Source organism: Cervus elaphus, chromosome 19 (genome assembly GCF_910594005.1).
Source record: "Cervus elaphus chromosome 19, mCerEla1.1, whole genome shotgun sequence".
Classification (NCBI taxonomy): domain Eukaryota; kingdom Metazoa; phylum Chordata; class Mammalia; order Artiodactyla; family Cervidae; genus Cervus; species Cervus elaphus.
Window position 1 is genome coordinate 71413908 of NC_057833.1, and position 18033 is coordinate 71431940.

At 45.4% G+C, this 18033-nt stretch overlaps 1 protein-coding gene across 1 annotated transcript in view; it reads left to right on the forward strand.

Moving 5' to 3' along the window:
- LOC122675551 (testis development related protein) overlaps window positions 1-17201 on the forward strand; it is a 42815-nt gene extending 25614 nt beyond the window's left edge. The window contains exons 3-4 of the mRNA XM_043874454.1: window positions 13263-13366; window positions 14659-17201. Coding sequence (XP_043730389.1) covers window positions 13263-13366; window positions 14659-15004 — 450 coding nt within the window. The 3' untranslated portion in view covers window positions 15005-17201. The remainder of the gene's footprint in view (window positions 1-13262; window positions 13367-14658) is intronic.
- Window positions 17202-18033: the final 832 nt, after the last annotated feature.

Here is an 18033-nt window from a genome sequence, read left to right on the forward strand (position 1 = left end):
TACAGTATGACAATCTCTGCCTTTGATTGGATTGTTTAATCAGTTTACATTTAATAGTATTATTGCTTAGGTGAAATCATATTGCCATTTTTTGTTTTCTATGTGTCTCATGTCTTTTTTGTCCCATGATTCCTCCTTTAGTGCTTTCTTTTGTATTAAATGTGTATTTTCTAATGTAGGACTTTGCTGGTGGCTCAGATGGTAAAGAATCCACCTGCAGTGCAGAAAACCTGGGTTCCATCTCTGGGTTGGGAAGATTCCTAATGTAACATCTTAATATCTTTATTGTTTTACCATCTGTAGTCCAGTATTCCCACCCACCTCTTTTATGCTGTTATTGGCAAATATATTACACCTATGTTACATAGGCCCAGCATTACATTAAATATATATTAGTGTATATACTTATTTAAGTTAGTTATAAGAAGTAAAAACCATGCATTTTTACTGTGTTTTATGTTGATAATTACATAATTACTTTTACCAGTGGTCCTTGTTTTCTCCTGTGGGTTTGAATTACCATTTGGAGTTACTTGCTTCAGTCTAGACCATTATTTAGTGTTTCTTATAAGACAGATCTGCTAGCAACAAATTCTTTCAGATTCGCTTATTTGGGAAAGTCTTTATTTCACCTTCATTTCTGAGAGATGGCTTTGTTGGGCTCAGGATTCTTGCTTTTCACTGTTTTCATACAGTGCTTTGAGTATGTTGTCTTACTCCCTTCTGTCTTCATTATTTCTCTGAGTCAGTTCCTACTCTGACTGCAGCTTCCTTGGTAAGTGACCAGATGTTTTTCTCTTTGTAGTTTTCAAGGCTTTCTCTTTGTAGGCTGTGGTAAGGAAGATGTCTGGTCTTCTCTCCAACTCCCATTCCTAGCACAGAGCTTCTAAACCCTTGGGATTCCTGAGGGTCAGGCGTCATTGTTATACTAGGGACATGACTCCCCTGTGCCCCTCCATTAGCATAAGGATGGGGCTTGGTTCTGGTACCAAAGACTAGGCATAGGAATAGAAATTTGGGGTTTTCAGCCATGTCACCCCCAGGGAATGGAGAGGGCTAGAGACTGAGTTCTTTCACATAGTCAGTGATTTAATCAATCAGGCCGACATAATGAAATTCCAATAAAGACTCAGTGGACCTTTATGGTTGGTGAACTTGTTGATGTGTGTGTGTGAGAGAGAGGCAGACGAACTGGCTCTGAGTTCCTAGGAAGACTGCAGGCAGCACCGCGTTCCCCACCCTCTGAATTTATATCTCTTTAATCAGAAGTGCAGCTTAAGTGAGCCCCTGAAGTGAGGCTGCTGACTTGCGTGAAGACAGTCTTGAGGAGGACTGAGCCTTGAACTTGTTGAGTCCGAGGCAGACTCCAGGTGGTTAGCCTCAGGATTGATGTTGACTCTGACTTTGCTTTACAGCAGTCTGTGTGTTTGGGGGTCTCAGGATTGGTGCTGGTGCTGGCTCTGACTCTGTGTTACTACAGTGTGTGTGTGCTTGTGGGTCTCTGTGTTCATCCTACTTAGAGTTTCTTGAGCTTCCTGATGTATGGATTTTGGTTTTCAATAAATTTGGTAATGTTCTGTTATTTCTTTGATTTTTTTTTTTTTTTTTTTGCTAATTTCGCTCTTCTTCTGGTACTCTATTTTGCATATATTGATGTGCTTAATGGTATCATGCATTTTTCTGAGGCTCTTCATCTTTTTCATTTTTTTCTCTCTGGTTTTTGGCTTCAAGTTCGATAATTCTTTATTCTCCAAACTAAGACCTACTTTTGAGCCCCTGTAGTGAATTTTTAATTTTGTTTATTGTACTTTTCGACCTCAGAATTTCTGCCTGGTTCTCTTCGGTCGCTTCTGCCTCTGCCCTTTTTCATTGGGTGCCACAGTGCTGGCACGCCTTCTTTTGCTTCTTTAATGGCACTTCCTTCTGTCCTGTCAATGTGTTTATGATGGCTATTTTGTCAAATCAAACATCTGGTTTGCTCTCAGAGTCAGTTTGTTTGTCCACTTTCTTTTTGGTCTATGGGTCTTCCTTTCCTCCTTTTTAGGCTGCTTCAGAGTTTTTCATTAGAAAATGGACATTTTCTTCTATTTACATTTTTAAAACTGAGCTATAACTAGGATATAACAGTATCTTAGTTTCAGGTGTGCAGCATAAAGATTTGATATGTATACTGCAAAGTGAGCACTACAATAAGTCTAGTTAATATCCATCACTGGATGCAGTTAAGTTTTCTCTTGTGCCTTTTCCCCTTCTGCCTCTGACAACCGCAGTCTGTTCTGTCTCTGTGAGTACTGTGTGTACATGCTAAGTTGCTTCAACTCTTTGTGGGGACCGTAGCCCACCAGACTCCTCTATCCATGGGCTTCTCCAATACTGGAGTGAGTTGCTGTGTCCTCCCTCCAAGGGATCTTTCCGACCATGTCTCTAAAGTCTCCTGCACTGTTAGGCAGGTTCCTTACCACCAGCACCACCTGGGAAGCCCTGTGTGCTGGGTTCTTTTATGTTTTGCTTTGTTTTTGATTCCACATATAAGTGAGATCATACAGTATTTGTCCTTATCTGTCTGACTTATTTCACTTGAACATAGTGTCCCCAAGGTCCATTCATGGTGCAGACAGCAAGATTTCATCCTTTTTATGGCTGTATAATAAACCGTGTGTGTGTGTGTGTGTGTGTGTGTGCGCGCACACACATCACATTATCTTTATCCATTCATCTGTTGATGGACATTTAGGTTGTTACCATGTCTTGACTATTGTGAATAGTGCTACAATGAACATGAAGTACATATATTTTTCCATATATCTTTTCCAGTTAGTGTTTTCATTTTCTCTGAATCAATATGCAGAAGAATTGCTGGGTCATTCTATTTTTAATTTTTTGTGAAATCCCTATGATGTTTTTCGTAATGCCTGCACCAATTTACATTCCCGCCAGCCATGCACAAGGGTTCCCTTCTCTTCACATCCTTACCAATACTTGTTATTTTTTGTCTTTTTGATAAGAGCTGTTCTCGTAGGTGTGAGGTGATTTCTTGTGATTTTTAATTTGCATTTCCCTGGGGACCAGTGACGTTGAGTATCTTTTCACATACTTGTTGGCCAGCTGTGTGTTGTCTTTGAAAACATGCTGAGATCCTCTGCCCACTTCTTACTCAGGTTGTTGCTCAGTTATTTTCAGTGATAGTCGGGGAGGGGTGTGAGCTGCTCTGGAGCTGCATCTGCTCTGACTGGCTCCCTTGAGGGAAGTATGTCTGAGGCTCCGACCTCAGGGGCGCCCCTTGGCTTCTCTCCGCTGGGTCTCCTGCAGTCTCACTGCTCAGTTTGGCTGCACCTCAGGTCCCCACAACCTCCTGCTCTGGACAGCTCCTCTGTGCTCTGTTACAGCGAGGTGGGTGCCTGTGGGAGGGTCTCTGGTCCGCGGCTCCAGAAGCTCCTGCAGGCTCACAGTGTCTTGTGTCCTGCTCTTCCTGCAGGGCCTCTGAGCTGGGCTCTGGAGCAGGTGTAGAGGCCATGACAGGCTTCTCTCTGAGTGGCACCCACTCTCGGAGCCAAGTGCCTGCTGGGGAGCGGGCAGCAGCCTGGGATCTCCTGGTGCACTCTGGCTGCCACTACATGAGCCAGGCCAGGTGAGCCTCTGTCCCTTGAGGGGGGCTGGATGGAAGGAAGGAGCCCCCTCTGGGGCCCACTCCTAGGGAGCCTCAGGATGCGAAGTGCAGAAGCCCAGCCCCTCACCAGGCGGCTGGGGGAGACTGGACTCTGTGCTAGCAGCCAGCCAGGGGCCTGGGGGCTGTGTTTGGGCTCAGGTGCAACCAGGGCTTGTTGCCTTTTGTTCACTTCAGTTCAGTTCAGTCGCTCAGTCGTGTCTGACTCTTTGCGACCCCATGAACCGCAGCATGCCAGGCCTCCCTGTCCATCACCAACTCCCAGAGTCCACCCAAACCCATGTCCATTGAGTCGGTGATGCCATCCAATCATCTCATCCTCTCTCGTCCCCTTCTCCTCCTGCCCTCAATCTTTCCCAGCATCAGGGTCTTTTCAAATGAGTCAGCTCTTGACATCAGGTGGCCAAAGTTTTGGAGTTTCAGCTTCAGTTTCAGCTTTCAATGAACACCCAGGACTGATTTCCTTTAGAATGGACTGGTTGGATCTCCTTGCAGTCCAAGGGACTCTCAAGAGTCTTCTCCAACACCACAGTTCAAAAGCATTAATTCTTCGGCACTCAGCTTTCTTTATAATCCAACTCTCACATCCATACACGACCACTGGAAAAACTATAGCCTTGACTAGACGGACCTTTGTTGACAGAGTAATGTCTCTGCTTTTTAATATGCTCTCTAGGTTGGTCATAAGTTTCCTTCCAAGGAGTAAGCGTCTTTTAATTTCATGGCTGCAGTCACCATCTGCAATGATTTTGGAGCCCAGAAAAATTAAGACAGCCACTGTTTCCACTGTTTCCCCATCTATTTGCCATGAAGTGATGGGACCGGATGCCATGATCTTAGTTTTCTGAATGTTGAGCTTTAAGCCAACTTTTTCACTCTCCTCTTTCACTTTCATCAAGAAACTCTTTAGTTCTTCTTCACTTTCTGCCATAAGGGTGGTGTCATCTGCATATCTGAGGTTATTGATATTTCTTCCATCAATCTTGATTCCAGCTTGTGCTTCCTCCAGGCCAGCGTTTCTCATGCCTTTTGTACATTTTCTTAATTTTGAGTTAATGAATTTCATTTCTCAAAATGATGATTGAGGGGTGGGAGTGCGTGAGGTAGAAGTCTTGTGTTAATTCCACTGTTCCTGGCGTTCATCTGGCTGTGTGGAGAAAGGACACCCCACTGCTGCACTGTGATTACGGGCGCAGCTCTGCTCCAAGGTTGGACTCTTGTTTATCATTGCTGCTGGAATCAGTAGTTTAAAATCAGCATCTAGAATTGGTGCTATTGATGTATTTTTCTGTCTCCAAATATAACTTTCAAAGGGAACAGGGGATTAAGGTGTGAGTTTATTTTCTTTATTGATTGTTATTTCCAGCTCTTACATATACCCATCCATCTTTTTAAGTTTATTTTTGCCGTAGCAACTTAGAATACTGCCATGACCTGTAATCACTGGCTTCCTTTGGTCTGAGTTTTATATATTTGATTTGTTCGTTTTATATGTTTGTTTATGCAATTTGGAATTCCTCTGTTTTGACACTTAGAACATATTAGGTTCTTACTACTGTTTTTAGTTGTATCATTGCAGATACTTAAAATTTTAGTATTGCTTATGATTATATGGTTGTTATATACAGTTAATGATTAGCTTGTCATCTCACTGTGGGAGTGGAGAATGGAACCTAAATTTTTGGTAGGATTGTGGACAGTTCTGAGGGGCACCTGGTGGGCGCTCCACCAGCTTCCGTTCCTGCTTCTGCTCCACCCACTGCCGCCGGCTCGCTGGCATCCCTTCTGACTGTGAGAGCTCAGCGGCTTGCCTTTGAGGCTGTGGCCGAGCTGGCCTTTTCTTGGGACAGAGGCCCACGGTGGCTGGGCCGGATGGGCCGGGACGGTGGTGGTGGTGCCATTGGCTCAAGATGGAGGCAGAAACAGCCCAGGGCCCAGTGCAAAGGCGGGGCTCCATCCCTCCCACTTGCGCAGAGCCCTAGAGCTGCCCCCTCCTGGGTGGGCCGGGGGGAAAAGGGGGCTTGCTCACAGGAAGCAGGAAGACCAGCTGGAGGAGAGCAGGAGCCAGCACCCCCGGTGCCCTTGGGTCCAGGGCCCACCTAGCTGTGCTGCCTTCTGGCGAGGCCACCTCCTTCCAGGGCTGCCCCCGGAAGGCGTACACACCGCACCTCATGAAGTCTAGGCTCTGAGAAGAGCTGTTTTTGCTTTCCCTCTGCCTAAGCCTCACTGATGTATTGGTTATCTGATAATGTTAGGTTTTGTCAGCTTTTTATTCCCATTGCTTTGACTGCAGAGGATATTCAGAGGCTGCAGGAAGTGGGGGGAGCAGATGGAATTTTCCTTTGGCTTCTTGAAACAGGTTAAGATCATCTGTCTAAAATATTTCTAGCAAAAAACCCCACATATTTTGGATTTGGGTTGGCAAAGTGAAGGCCTGTGTTTCTTCATCGGGATTACTTTTTCCAGTTTCTCTGTGGCACCTTTGTGTTCATGGGATCACGTTGCTGTAACATAACACCAGGGACTGGAGTTCAGACAGCTCTGGTGAGGCCAACAGGACACTTCCTGCTGGGCTGCGTCCCATCCCATCGCAGGGCTCCACCTGCAGGGCCTGATCAACCCCCACATACCATCATGTCGCAGTTTAGGATTCCAGCACCTTAATTCCGGGGAGAGACATCCATTTAGACCATTGCCTTCGATGAGCTGAAGACCAACGTTTCTCCCTTTGGCACGCCCTCTGGCCCCAGAGTTCACCTGTCATTAAAGCCGTCAAGCACTCAGTGGCCAGTGTGCGTTCACATGAGCGGTTAACACTCCTGCTGGATGGGTCCCTTCCAGCGCCTGGCAAACCTGCTGCACGGTTTGTATCAAGGAAGGTTGTAGTGGGCAGTGTGTAGAGGTTCTGATTTTCAGTTCCATAAGTATGCCACATGTATAAATGATGTTTGTTTTCATCAGGCCTACAAGATTATGTGAAGGTCCTAATTTATACTAGTTACATAAATTAAGTCATCATTTAAGGTTAATTTTTATTTCAGCTAAACAGTTGTGTTAAAAAATTTGGTGTGGAAAGGAAAAATTTGCTTTTCCCCACTGTAATCCTACTCTGAATAAGTAATTGCCACAATTAATTACCACTACAGTTAGCCACTTAGTTTTCAAATAGCTCTTAAAAGGACATAAAGTGGAAGTTTTTTAGAAATGAAATGATTGAAAATGCAGTTTAAAAACTCTGAATGAATGTATTATGTTTGGTTCCCAAATGTGCAAAAGCAGAGGACAAGTTGTTTTATGTGTCATCACTGTCTCTGAATAGCTTCTGGTGTGTTAGATTCTAAACGCACCGAGATCTGTGTTCGCTTCCTGAGACAGTGAAGCGCAAAGAAGTCAGGGACCTGGAGTGTAGGCTGGCATATAGAGGGCCAAGTACTTGCCGGGGACTGGGAGCGTAGACGGCCGAGTGCTCCCGAGGAACCAGGGATGTAGAGGGCCAAGTGCTCACAGGAAACCGGAAGCATAGACGGCTGAGTGCTCCCAAGGACCCGGGAGTGCAGGTGGCCGAGTGCTCACAGGGAACCGGGGGTGTAGAGGGCCGAGTGCCTCCGAGGAAACGGGGGTGTAGAGGGCTGAGTGCTCACAGGGAGCCGGGGGTGTAGAGGGCCGAGTGCCCCTGAGGACCCGGGGGTGCAGGCGGCCGAGCACTCACGGGGCAGCCCAGCACTGGCCTTGTCCCCCCTGAGGTGCAGGGTGCTAACAGGGTGGTGCCCAAGCAGGTGCAGAGACCCACCCACCTCTCTGGGGACAGCGTCCACCACCCTGTGCCTCCTGGGGATCTCCGTTCACACCTCATGTGGTAAATAGATTTGCTGGGGACTTTATACCAGCTTTAAGACTCTTAATAACACTTCCTGACTGCACCCCAAAGCTAAACAAAAGAAAGAAAACCAAAGGAAAAAAGGGCATGCTACCAAGCAGACAGTGTCCTGGGCAGCAGGGGGTGCAGAGCTGCTGGGTGCTGTGTGTGACAGAAGATCCAAGTCCTTTCAGGCCCAGAGCCCACCCTTCTCTCTGATCCAGAACCAGAAGGCTCGCCTGACAGGGTCTCCTCCTGAGACACCTGGGCTGAAGACCTAGTCACATGACCGGCTTCTCCCAGATACTCAGAGAGCCTTCCCAAGTCAAAAGATTCTGTTTTGTTTTGCCCATTTTCCTACTAGGTCGTTTGATTTTTTTTTTAATTGTTCTGTAAAACTCTTTATATTGAAGACATTAGATTTTTACCATTATACATTACAATCTTTCCTAGCAAAGTTGTTTGTCTTTTTGTTTGTCAAATTCGGAAAGAACTGTGAAGTTTATAATTAAAAGAAGAGTACCCATTTCTCCCCTCCCCACCATGAATTCTGCTCTCAGAAGTTACCAGTTAATGTTGAAGCTCTTTCTCAAGATACTTGCCGGCAGGTTTGCAAGCTCAGTGCTTGTCTCAGGTTGCAGTGGGACCCTGTAGAAAGCAGTCTTCCTAGAGACTGACCCTTGTGCATGTGAACTCTGCTCTTTGCTACTGTGTTTCAGAGGAGGGCGCTGTTCAGAGCAGTCTTTTCCATTGCATCAGAGAGATGTTTCCCAGGGGGCAGGGTGAGGTGTGTTTTATTGGACTTGTTACCTGTGGGTTAGATTTCTGGGTATGCACTTGCCTGCCCTCTGCCCCTGGAAGACGCCACTGGTCACAGCCTCTGTTGCAGGTCAGACGTCTGCTGACATCTGAGGCTGCATTGCTGGACATGTCCCTCTCTGCAGTGTCCAGGCGGGCACTGTCCTCCAGTGGCTGAGAGCTGTGGTCCCCACAATGGGGAGCTTTGTTCTGAACTGGGGGCTGCTTCTCGTGGCCACTTTACATCTGCCTTTTATTGATTTTCCTCACAAAACTCCTCTTAACTGCGTTTATATCTTGAGTGTCGAGCTCTGCCCTGCACCAGTTTCTATCTGGTGACTTTCCCTGTTCTCCTCCTCCCAGAAAACTCAGTATCTGCTTGGCAACACCTCATGCTCTTTCTGTCCACCATCTGTCATTTAGTTTCCTGGGGCCGCCTCCTCCCATGGCCAGTCCACCACTCCAGGATGCCCTGTTTCCTGCTCCTTCCAGCAGGGACACATGATCTAAGACTGAAAATGGACTGAAGGGGATGTGGTGAGTCTCATCTCTGCTTGCCACCCAGTTCTGCAGTTCACAGCTCTTGCTCCTCCCTCTAGAGGTCCTTTCTGCATATAATGTATAAACACAGGACGTGTCGATATGCATACATGTACACAGATGTCACATGTACGAAAAGTGAGCATGTGAGTCCCCAGATATGCACGGACAGCTGGTAGCACGTTGGTGTCTAGCTGGTGGGCTGGGGTTAGTCCCTACAGCCCCTTCTGCCTGCCTAAAGAGGCCTCAGCTGACAAACATTCAGGTCACCCCCTCAGGATTCCACAGTGCATTTTCCTGCTCATGCTTTTGGCACAGAGATGCACTTGGCTTTGAATCAGGAACCTCTCTCTTCTCTTCTGTTAGCATGAATAATTGAGTTGACCGTCAACTGATTTGGGTATTGAAAAGATATAAACATTGTTGCACAAGTGACCAAACAAACCAAGAACTCAAAGTCTAACTGGCGATTGATCAGAAACATTTTTCACATTTTAGGACTACTACATGTGTTTGTTACTATTAGCAAACGCAGCTGTAGCATCGCACACTCTACAACAAGTGTGTGTCTTCTTGTGCTCTGCGGGTGAGTCACTTTGATCTGTGCATTCCCACTGAGGAGCAGGTCCACAGCAGACCATTGTATGGTATGTAGTTTCAGAGCACAGAGAAGGCAATGGCACCCCACTCCAGTACTCTTGCTGGAAAATCCCATGGACGGAGGAGTCTGGTAGGCTGCAGTCCATGGGGTCGCTGAGAGTCAGACACGACTGAGCAACTTCACTTTCACTTTTCACTTTCATGCATTGGAGAAGGAAATGGCAACCCACTCCAGTGTTCTTGCCTGGAGAATCCCAGGGATTGGGGGGCCTGGTAGGCTGCCGTCTATGGAGTCGCACAGAGTCGGACATGACTGAAGCGACTTAGCAGCAGCAGCAGCAGCAGTTTCAGAGCAAGCCATGTGAAGCCTTAGCTGTTTCTCTACTTAGTCTAAGGAGTTTCTGCAGAGTTTACTGCTGAGAACCATCCTAACAGATTAAAAGGGTCAGCTGGATGAATGCAGAGCCCCCATCTGGGGAGCAGGGTGATAATCAAGTGTAATCTCATAGTAACTTCTAATGATCCCTGTATTTACCTGGTATCAATTGTAATGTTTCTTTCATTTAGAATTTTGTTGAGTTGGTTCTTTGTTTTCCTTGGTGAGCCTACCTAAAGGTTTGTCAGTTTTGTTTGTTTTCAAAGAACCAACTCTTAGTTTTATACATCTTTCCTGTCATTTCCTTGTTCTCTATTTGTCCTCTCTATCACTCTGTTTTACTATGTACTCAGTTTGTTCTTCTTTTTCTCATCCCTTAAGGCATAGAGTTATGTTATTCCGGATCATTATTTTGTCTTGTGAACTTCTTTCTTAGAGTTGCTTTTGTCACATTCTGTATATGTTGTGTTTCCATTTTTGTCTGTCTCAAGATACAGTTTTATTTCCTCTTTGATGTCTTTGACTTGTGTGTTGTTCAGGAGAGTGTTGTTTAGTTTGCATGTTTTCATGCAGTTTCCACTTTTCCTCCTCTGGTGGTATATGTTGCAGTCAAAAAAGATACTATGCTTACAGTCTCCTAAATTTGCACAGATTTGTTTTGTGGCCTAATATATGGTCTATCATAGAAAAGGTTCCATGTGTTCTTAAAAGAATGTGTATTTTGCAGTCACATTATAGAATATTCTATATGTGTTTGTGAGGTTCATTTCATGTGTAATGTTGTTCAGACTGTTTCCATTTTGATTCTTTGTTTGGATGATCTGTATCCATTGTTGAGAGTGTGGTATTAAATTCCCTAGCTATTATTGTACCGCAGTGTCTCTTTTTAGCTGTTAGTAGTGGTTGTTTTGGCTGCAACATGCAGTTTGTGGGATCTTAGTTCCCCAACGAGGGATCAAATACAAGTCCTCAGCAGTGAAAAGGCTAAGTCCTAACCACTGGACCACCAGGGAATTCTGTTAATTTCTGCTTTCTACATTTATGTGTTCCAGTGTTGGGTGCATAAGTATTTAATAATTGGATCTTCTTGATAGAACTGACCCCTTTATCATTATATAGTGACCTTCTTTGCCCCTCTTCACCATTTGTAAAGTCTGTTTTGTGTTACATAAGCATAGCTATCCCTACTGTTTTTGGGTCACCATTTGCTTGAAGTTAGTTTTATATCCATTCACTCAGGCTATGTGTGTCTTTAAAGCTAAAGTGAGTCTCTCTGTAGGAAGCTTATAGTTGGGTCTTGTTAACCCATTACAGTTTATGTATATTTTTGTGTATCTGAGGACAGATTATTGTAGTTGAAATTATTTTTAGTACTTTTTTTTCTACTTTTAGAGTTGTAAGTGATTTATATGCCACCATTACTGTATTACACTCTTGAGTATAAATTTACGTGTACTAGTGAGTTTCACTCTACCTTCATGTTTATTTTCACTCACAAAACTCCTTTAAGCATTTTTTGTTAGGCAGGTCTAGTGCTGATGAACTCCCTCCACTTTTGTTTGTTTGGGAGAGTCTTTATCTCCCCTCATTTCTGAAGAACAGTTTTGCTGATATAGAAATCTTGGTTGATAGGTTTTTTTCTTTTGTTATAATATCCTATGGTAATTATAATTCAGTAAGTCAATTAAGAAAATGTTTAGTAGTTAAAAAATCTTTTGATTATATCATCTCATCCTCTCCTGGCCTGAAAAGCTTCTCTTGAGAAATCTCTTCATATTGGGGTGAAGGGTTCCTTTGTATGTAACTAGTCTCTTTCACTACGTTCAAAGTTCTTTGTCTTTGAACAATTATGTGTCTCGGTGTAGATCTACTTGGGTTCAACTTATTTGGGGTCCTTTGGTCTCATGGATTTGGATATCCATTTCTCCCCCCAGGTTTGAGACATTTTCAGCCATTACTGTTTTAAATATACTTGTCCCTTTCTCTTTTATTCTGTAATTCTACCAGTGTAGATACTGTTTCTCCTGATTGTGTTCCACACGTCTCTTTGACTTTCTTTATTCTTTCTCGTTCTTTGTTGTTGTTGTTGTTTTTTCTTCTTCTCTTACTGGATAATTTCAAATGTCTTTGTTTCTCTTCATTGTCAAGTCTATTTTTGACCATCTCTATTAAGATTTTTGTTTTGTGATTGTGTTTTTCACTTCTAAGTTTTTTTCTTTATGGTTTCTGTTTGTTTGTTTCATGTGTTGTTTTCCTAATTTCATTTAGTTGTCTTTGTGTTGTTATGGTTCACTAAACTTCAATAGGGTTATTTGGAATTCTCTGATAGTTTATAGGTACCACATTTCTTTAGGGTCAGTTATTGAAGCTTTATTAGCTCCCTTAGGTGCCATGAAATTAAAAGACTTTTACTCCTTGGAAGAAAAGTTATGACCAAGCTAGACAGCATATTAAAAAGCAGAGACCCTGCCAACAAAGGTCCATCTAGTCAAGGCTATGGTTTTTCCAGTAGTCATCTATGGATGTGAGAGCTGGACTATAAGGAAAGCTGAGCGTCGAAGAATTAATGCTTTTGAACTGTGGTGTTGGAGAAGACTCTTGAGAGTCCCTTGGACTGCAAGGAGATCCAATCAGTCAATCCTAAAGGAAATCAGTCCTGAATATTCATTGGAAGGACTGATGCTGAAGCTGAAACTCCAATCCTTTGGCCACCTGATGCCAAGAGCTGACTCATTTGAAAAGACCCTGATGCTGGGAAAGATTGAGGGCAGGAGGAGAAGGGGACGACAGAGGATCAGATGGTTGGAGGGCATCATCAACTTATGGACATGAGTTTCAGTAAACTCCGGGAGTTGGTAATGGACAGGGAGGCCTGGTGTGCTGCAGTCCATGGGGTCACAAAGAATCAGATATGACTGAGCAACTGAACTGAACTAGGTGGTGTCACATTTGCCTGCTGTTTTGATTTCAGGCTCCAGAACCATCAGAGTGACTCCAGGAAAAGGCAGTTGACAGGAGAGCTCTGCAGATGCACTTCCTTTTCTCCATCCCTCCCTTCTTATTACTGTATTTCTTTGAATCTAAGGTGCCAGGCGTTAAGTATATCCTGATTTCAGAAATGAAAAAGTAACAAAATCATTTCTAAGAATACAAAATGTGTTGTGGTGCAGCCTCAGCACCCCTCCGCCCTCGGTTGGGAGCCCCGTCAACCTGATCTGGTTTGGCTGCAGTTACTCAACGCGGCTGACTGTCTTCAGCCACATGGAGACTCCCTGCAGCTGATGGGAGAACGCGCTGTGCAGACGCACAGATAAGGGGACGTGGGCCAGCTTCTCTGCTGAAGTGTCAGTTTCACAGCCACCGGGTGACACAACTGTGACCTGTGTATTCACTGCATCAGGTCTGAGCTTCTCTTAACCTTTCATTAGGTTCCAGGAGCAAGTTTCCGAGGCTGGAAAGAAGTGACTTCTCTATTTAACAAGGATGACGAGCAGCAGCTGCTGGAAGGACGAAAATCCCCCAAGTCCAGAGCGTGAGTAGCCACTGTCCAAGGAGCGGGCATTCCAGAGACAGAGAGCAGGGCCATGAGAGGGGACAAGAGGGGCTTCCTCCCTTGTGAGGAGATGGAAATGCATTGTTCTAAGTGTAAGCACTTTGAAAGACTATAGGAAAATGGAAAAGAATTTTAAAAAGCTTCCCAGACCAGGTCTTGAACTTCCAGCTGTAAACTGAACTTACAAGCCTTAAAGCAGATGGTAGCCACATGTTTAAGGTGGGCAGATGGCAGTTGTTCCAGAGAATCAAGGAAAAACCCAATTAAAAATGCAAAGATTGACTGTAAACTATACTTACATGCTGAGAGTGCTACTAGTTTATTATAAACATTTTGAATTTAAAAATTACATACTTAGGGAATTCCCTGGTAGTCCCGTGGTTAAAACTTGGTGCTTTCACTGCTGTGGGCCTGGGCTTGATCCCTGGTGGGTGAACTAACATCTCAGAAGCCGTGTGGCATGGCCAACAAAAAATGTAGTTAAAGATGAAAATATAAATTTAAATTTGAAAATATAAATGGTGTTGCCAACAGCGGGTGAATCCTGGGGAATCTGACCATAGGGAGGCTGCTCCTCCGTGGACAGGGCGCCTTGGCAGCACTCAGGACCCATCAGAGCCAGCCAGTCCCCCTCCTCTGACCACGTGACTGTGGCCTCCCCACCCTGTCTTCAGGGACTGTCCTCTGGGCTGTCTGGGTGGCAGCTAACAGGCCAGCGTCTCCCGGGGGCCTTGAACTTGTGCCTGTGTTCTGCCCCTCGGTCCAGTTAAGCAGGACTTGGAAGGTTGGGCCTGTGTCCTGGGGATGCTCTTGGCAGCCCGGCCAGGGGGCCCGTGGCCAGGGTGCTGTGTCGTTTCTGGGGACCCACCTCCAGTTGGCTGCGTTTTCCTCAGGGCACACAGTGCTCTGAAGTCTGAACATCTGAGACTGCAGCTGAGTAAACCTGTGGCAGCCCAACTTGGTACAGGGCATAATCTGTTTCTGGATCTGGGATCTGGGGCCTGTTTTCTCCTGTCTCCAGAGACAAGCTCGGCCTTCTGTGTGCCTTGAGACAGACTTCTCTTCTGTCTTCTCTCTGAGGCTGACTTTGCTTGAGTTTAAATATGGCATTCACAAATTTTATTAATCACGTGTACTGACTGGTTTTTCCATATTAATATGGAAAATACAGGTTTTACATATGTATCTGTTTGAGTTTATTTATAAAGTAAACACAACTTGACACCCTAGGATGACTGATCACCAACACTTAACTCTTTCATCTCCTGTAGCACTAACTTACGACTAAAAGAAGAGTTGAAGACAGAGAAGAAGTCTGGATTTTGGGACAATTTGGTTTTGAAACAGAACATACAGTCTAAGAAACCAGATGAGATAGAAGGTTGGGAACCTCCAAAACTTGCCCTTGAAGACGTGGCAGCAGACTCGGGCGGCCCTGTGAGTGACCGTGTGTCTCGGCCGGGCTGGCAGGAGGACGCCAAGGGCTCTACCAAGTACACCAGCCTGGCCAGTGCAGGGAGCAGCTCACGCTGGAGCCTCAGGTCGGCCGGGAAGCTGGTCAGCATCCGCCGGCAGAGCAGAGGCCACCTGACGGACGACTGGGAGGAGCTGGAGTGACCGCCCAGCCCCCACGTGTCCTCACACCAAAACCTGCCTGATCGTGCACCTTTGTATCTCATCTCCTTCACATTCCTAGAGTCTGCGGTATCGTGGTGTTTATTAGTATAGTGTCCTATTTGGTCTTTCCCAGATGAAAGTCACAGAGAATCTGCTCTGTGCTGTTTCATTTGGCTTTCCTCTTCAAATGCCAAGTGAGGAAATGCCAGGCGTCCTGTGATTTCTCAGTGGGCACGCACAGGGTCCACCTGTCACCTGTGTGTTGCTGACCTTAGGTGGGAAGTTCACCACAGTGGGGATTTGCTGTTTGCCACAAAACTGTCTTTCTGTGTCCTGAGTTGCAGTTCTGTGTGCTGTGACTTGATCCCTGTCTCTGCATGTAGCACATACCTGTAATCTATGACACAAGAATGTAGCAGCCACACACTTCTTTTCTGTTGCCAGAAACCTGCAATCCAGGTGTAACGTGAATCTTCCAAAGGTCACGTCACACTGTGCTCACTCTTCTTTTGTATTAAACCGTAAAATATGCAAGCAAATTAAACGCTGGTGAAGTGAAGGCTGTATCATCCCCAGAAATACACTGTCTGCAAACACAGCTTCACCTCCCACAAGCGTATTAGATGGTGACATGTTCCCATCTTGAGGTTCTTGAACTTTTAAATACTGATGTTTCTTTTCTTCTAAAAGTTTGTTTTCTTATTTTGATTGCAGATGAAAGAATGCTATAAAGCATGGATCAGTTTTAATAACTTGACACTTCAATTTGTTTGGAAAATATTAACTTGCTTGTTAGAGTTGAAATTGCAGGAAAATGCTGAAAGTGCCTCTTTTCTGTAACACCCAGGGTTTTGTTTTTTCAAATGAGACTGTTGGACCCTGAGAAGCTCTGTGTTGTGGCTGGTTCAGGAGCATCACTGAGCATCTCTTGTGTCTCCGAACTTGCTTGTTGACTCCTTGACAGAGTGGGCTCCAGGTCAGGTATGAAGCACGTGTGTCCTCAGCAAGACAGACCCGACCCACAGGAGGACCACGTGTTTCTGAGATCAGAACAGGTAGTAGGGGTTTCTGGTTAAAAAGAAAAACTTCCAGTTACACTGTGCATTCCTCTCTTGTGAAAGCCACTGTCTTCAAGGTATTCAGTGAGCAGTTCCGTGCTGTTCCACACAAGGGGTGTCATTTAGCGTTTCTGTGGACCCCAAGGGGTGACGGGGATGACAGAGCGCCTGCCTGTCACCTGCTATTTCTTGGTCCATCAGTCTGTGGACACTCTGTCATCTGACTACCAGCCGTCTAACCACAGTCTCCATGTCATCTAACCATCTGTGTCTGTCATCTGTGTAGCGTCTGTCAAAATCACCTATGTCCTTCTCTTTCTAATAGACAAGTTTACTTCACCGAGCCTTGAAAGGGGGACATGTGAGTGGTGGTAAAATCCTATTTGTGTTAGAACCTTGAAGTGGTTAATAGCGGAGTTGAAAACCGTGTTTCCTCAGGTAAACAGTTCAGCTCATTGACTGGAGTCCTTCTCCCTAGAGACACTTGCTGTGACTGAGATGAGCTATCTGAAGCAGGAGCTTCGGGCTCATCTTGGGCTAATCCTGTGATGAGGTGCAGTGAAGGGGCTGTGTGTTTGAGGTTCTGGGCAGAGAGCGCGGGGTGGGGGGGGGGCGGGGCAGGTGGGACAGCCTCCACCTCGGGGAGCCTGTGCTGGTGTGCTGTGATGCTAAGTGCCTGCGACCCCCTTGGGGACACATGTGATGCACAGCTGGCAGAACGGCCCCTCACACCCCTCATTCCTCACAGCCAAATGCAAGCCAGAGTGGGGTTGGATTATGCACGTGAATAATACTTTTTCTTATCTACAAACATTAATGTAAAAATTAATTTTTCTTCTGTTGTATCTGATTAAAATAACTCTGTGGATTTTAATATAAATATTTATTGGTGTGCTTTGGGGGAAAGATATTTTTTTCTTGATGGAATTTACCAAAGCAGCTTTTATTTTGTTCACTGGCTGATGAGAGAGCGGGTCTGTCCAAATTCTGTAAACTGCACAGCTTCTCTGAAGAGTGAAGTATCTGCTCTTCTGACTTTGTTTTGTCATTAACAGGAAAGTGATTGGTTTTAAAGAAAGTTGAATTCATCCGTAATGCTGAAGTTTTTTAAAAATAAAAACATGGTTTATATCCTGTTAGTTTGCACAGTTATTGACATCTGCTTCTGACAACTTAGAGCTGATGACATCTTCTCAACACTTTCAGTGTCTTTCAAGATGCCAATGAAATGTGTAGATTCATGGATAAATGACCAGCTTCAACCTCAGTCATCAGGATGTAGCTTTTACATATGGGATGCTGTTCGGAGTAATAGGCGCTGCCAGCTATGGGGTCGCACAGAGTCAGACATGACTGAAGCGACTTAGCAGCAGCAGCAGTGCCCCACGTCTGAGCCGCCCGCCCTGGGCCCTGCTTTTTTCCAGTCACTTGAGGAGGGGGAGCCTGAAGCAAGCCTCCCCTTCAGCCACCAGCCTGAGTAGGTTCTTTAATCATCTTTTAAGGTTTCATCTCTTCTTTCCAAACAGTGGCCTCTTGGAAAGAAACCCTGACTCCCATTAGGACCTGGGTAGCACCTGTGGTGGTGCTGTCTCAAGCCAGGCGATGCGCGCATCCCACCAGCCTCCTTCCCAGCGGGGTGTGTCCCGGGCGGCCTTGTCCTCACTGGTCTCGTGGCCTGTGCCCTCCCCCCAGTCCAGCTCTGCACTCCCCCAGGGGGCCTCCGGCTCTGTGGTAGCCTCAGACCCCCACCCTCGAGTTCTCACTCACTTCACCAGATACTTCCGATTCTTGTACAGGTAAAGGACCTTCTCTTCTCTCTCCCAGTTTACTTCTAGCCATATAGCTTCTTTCCAGATTTTATGGTTAAGTCTCAATTGATACTTGACTGAACCAAAGATAGGCAGGACACTATTTATAATAAGCTTTAAGACAGGAACTGGCTAAAATTTTTGTTAACTGATAAAATAGCCC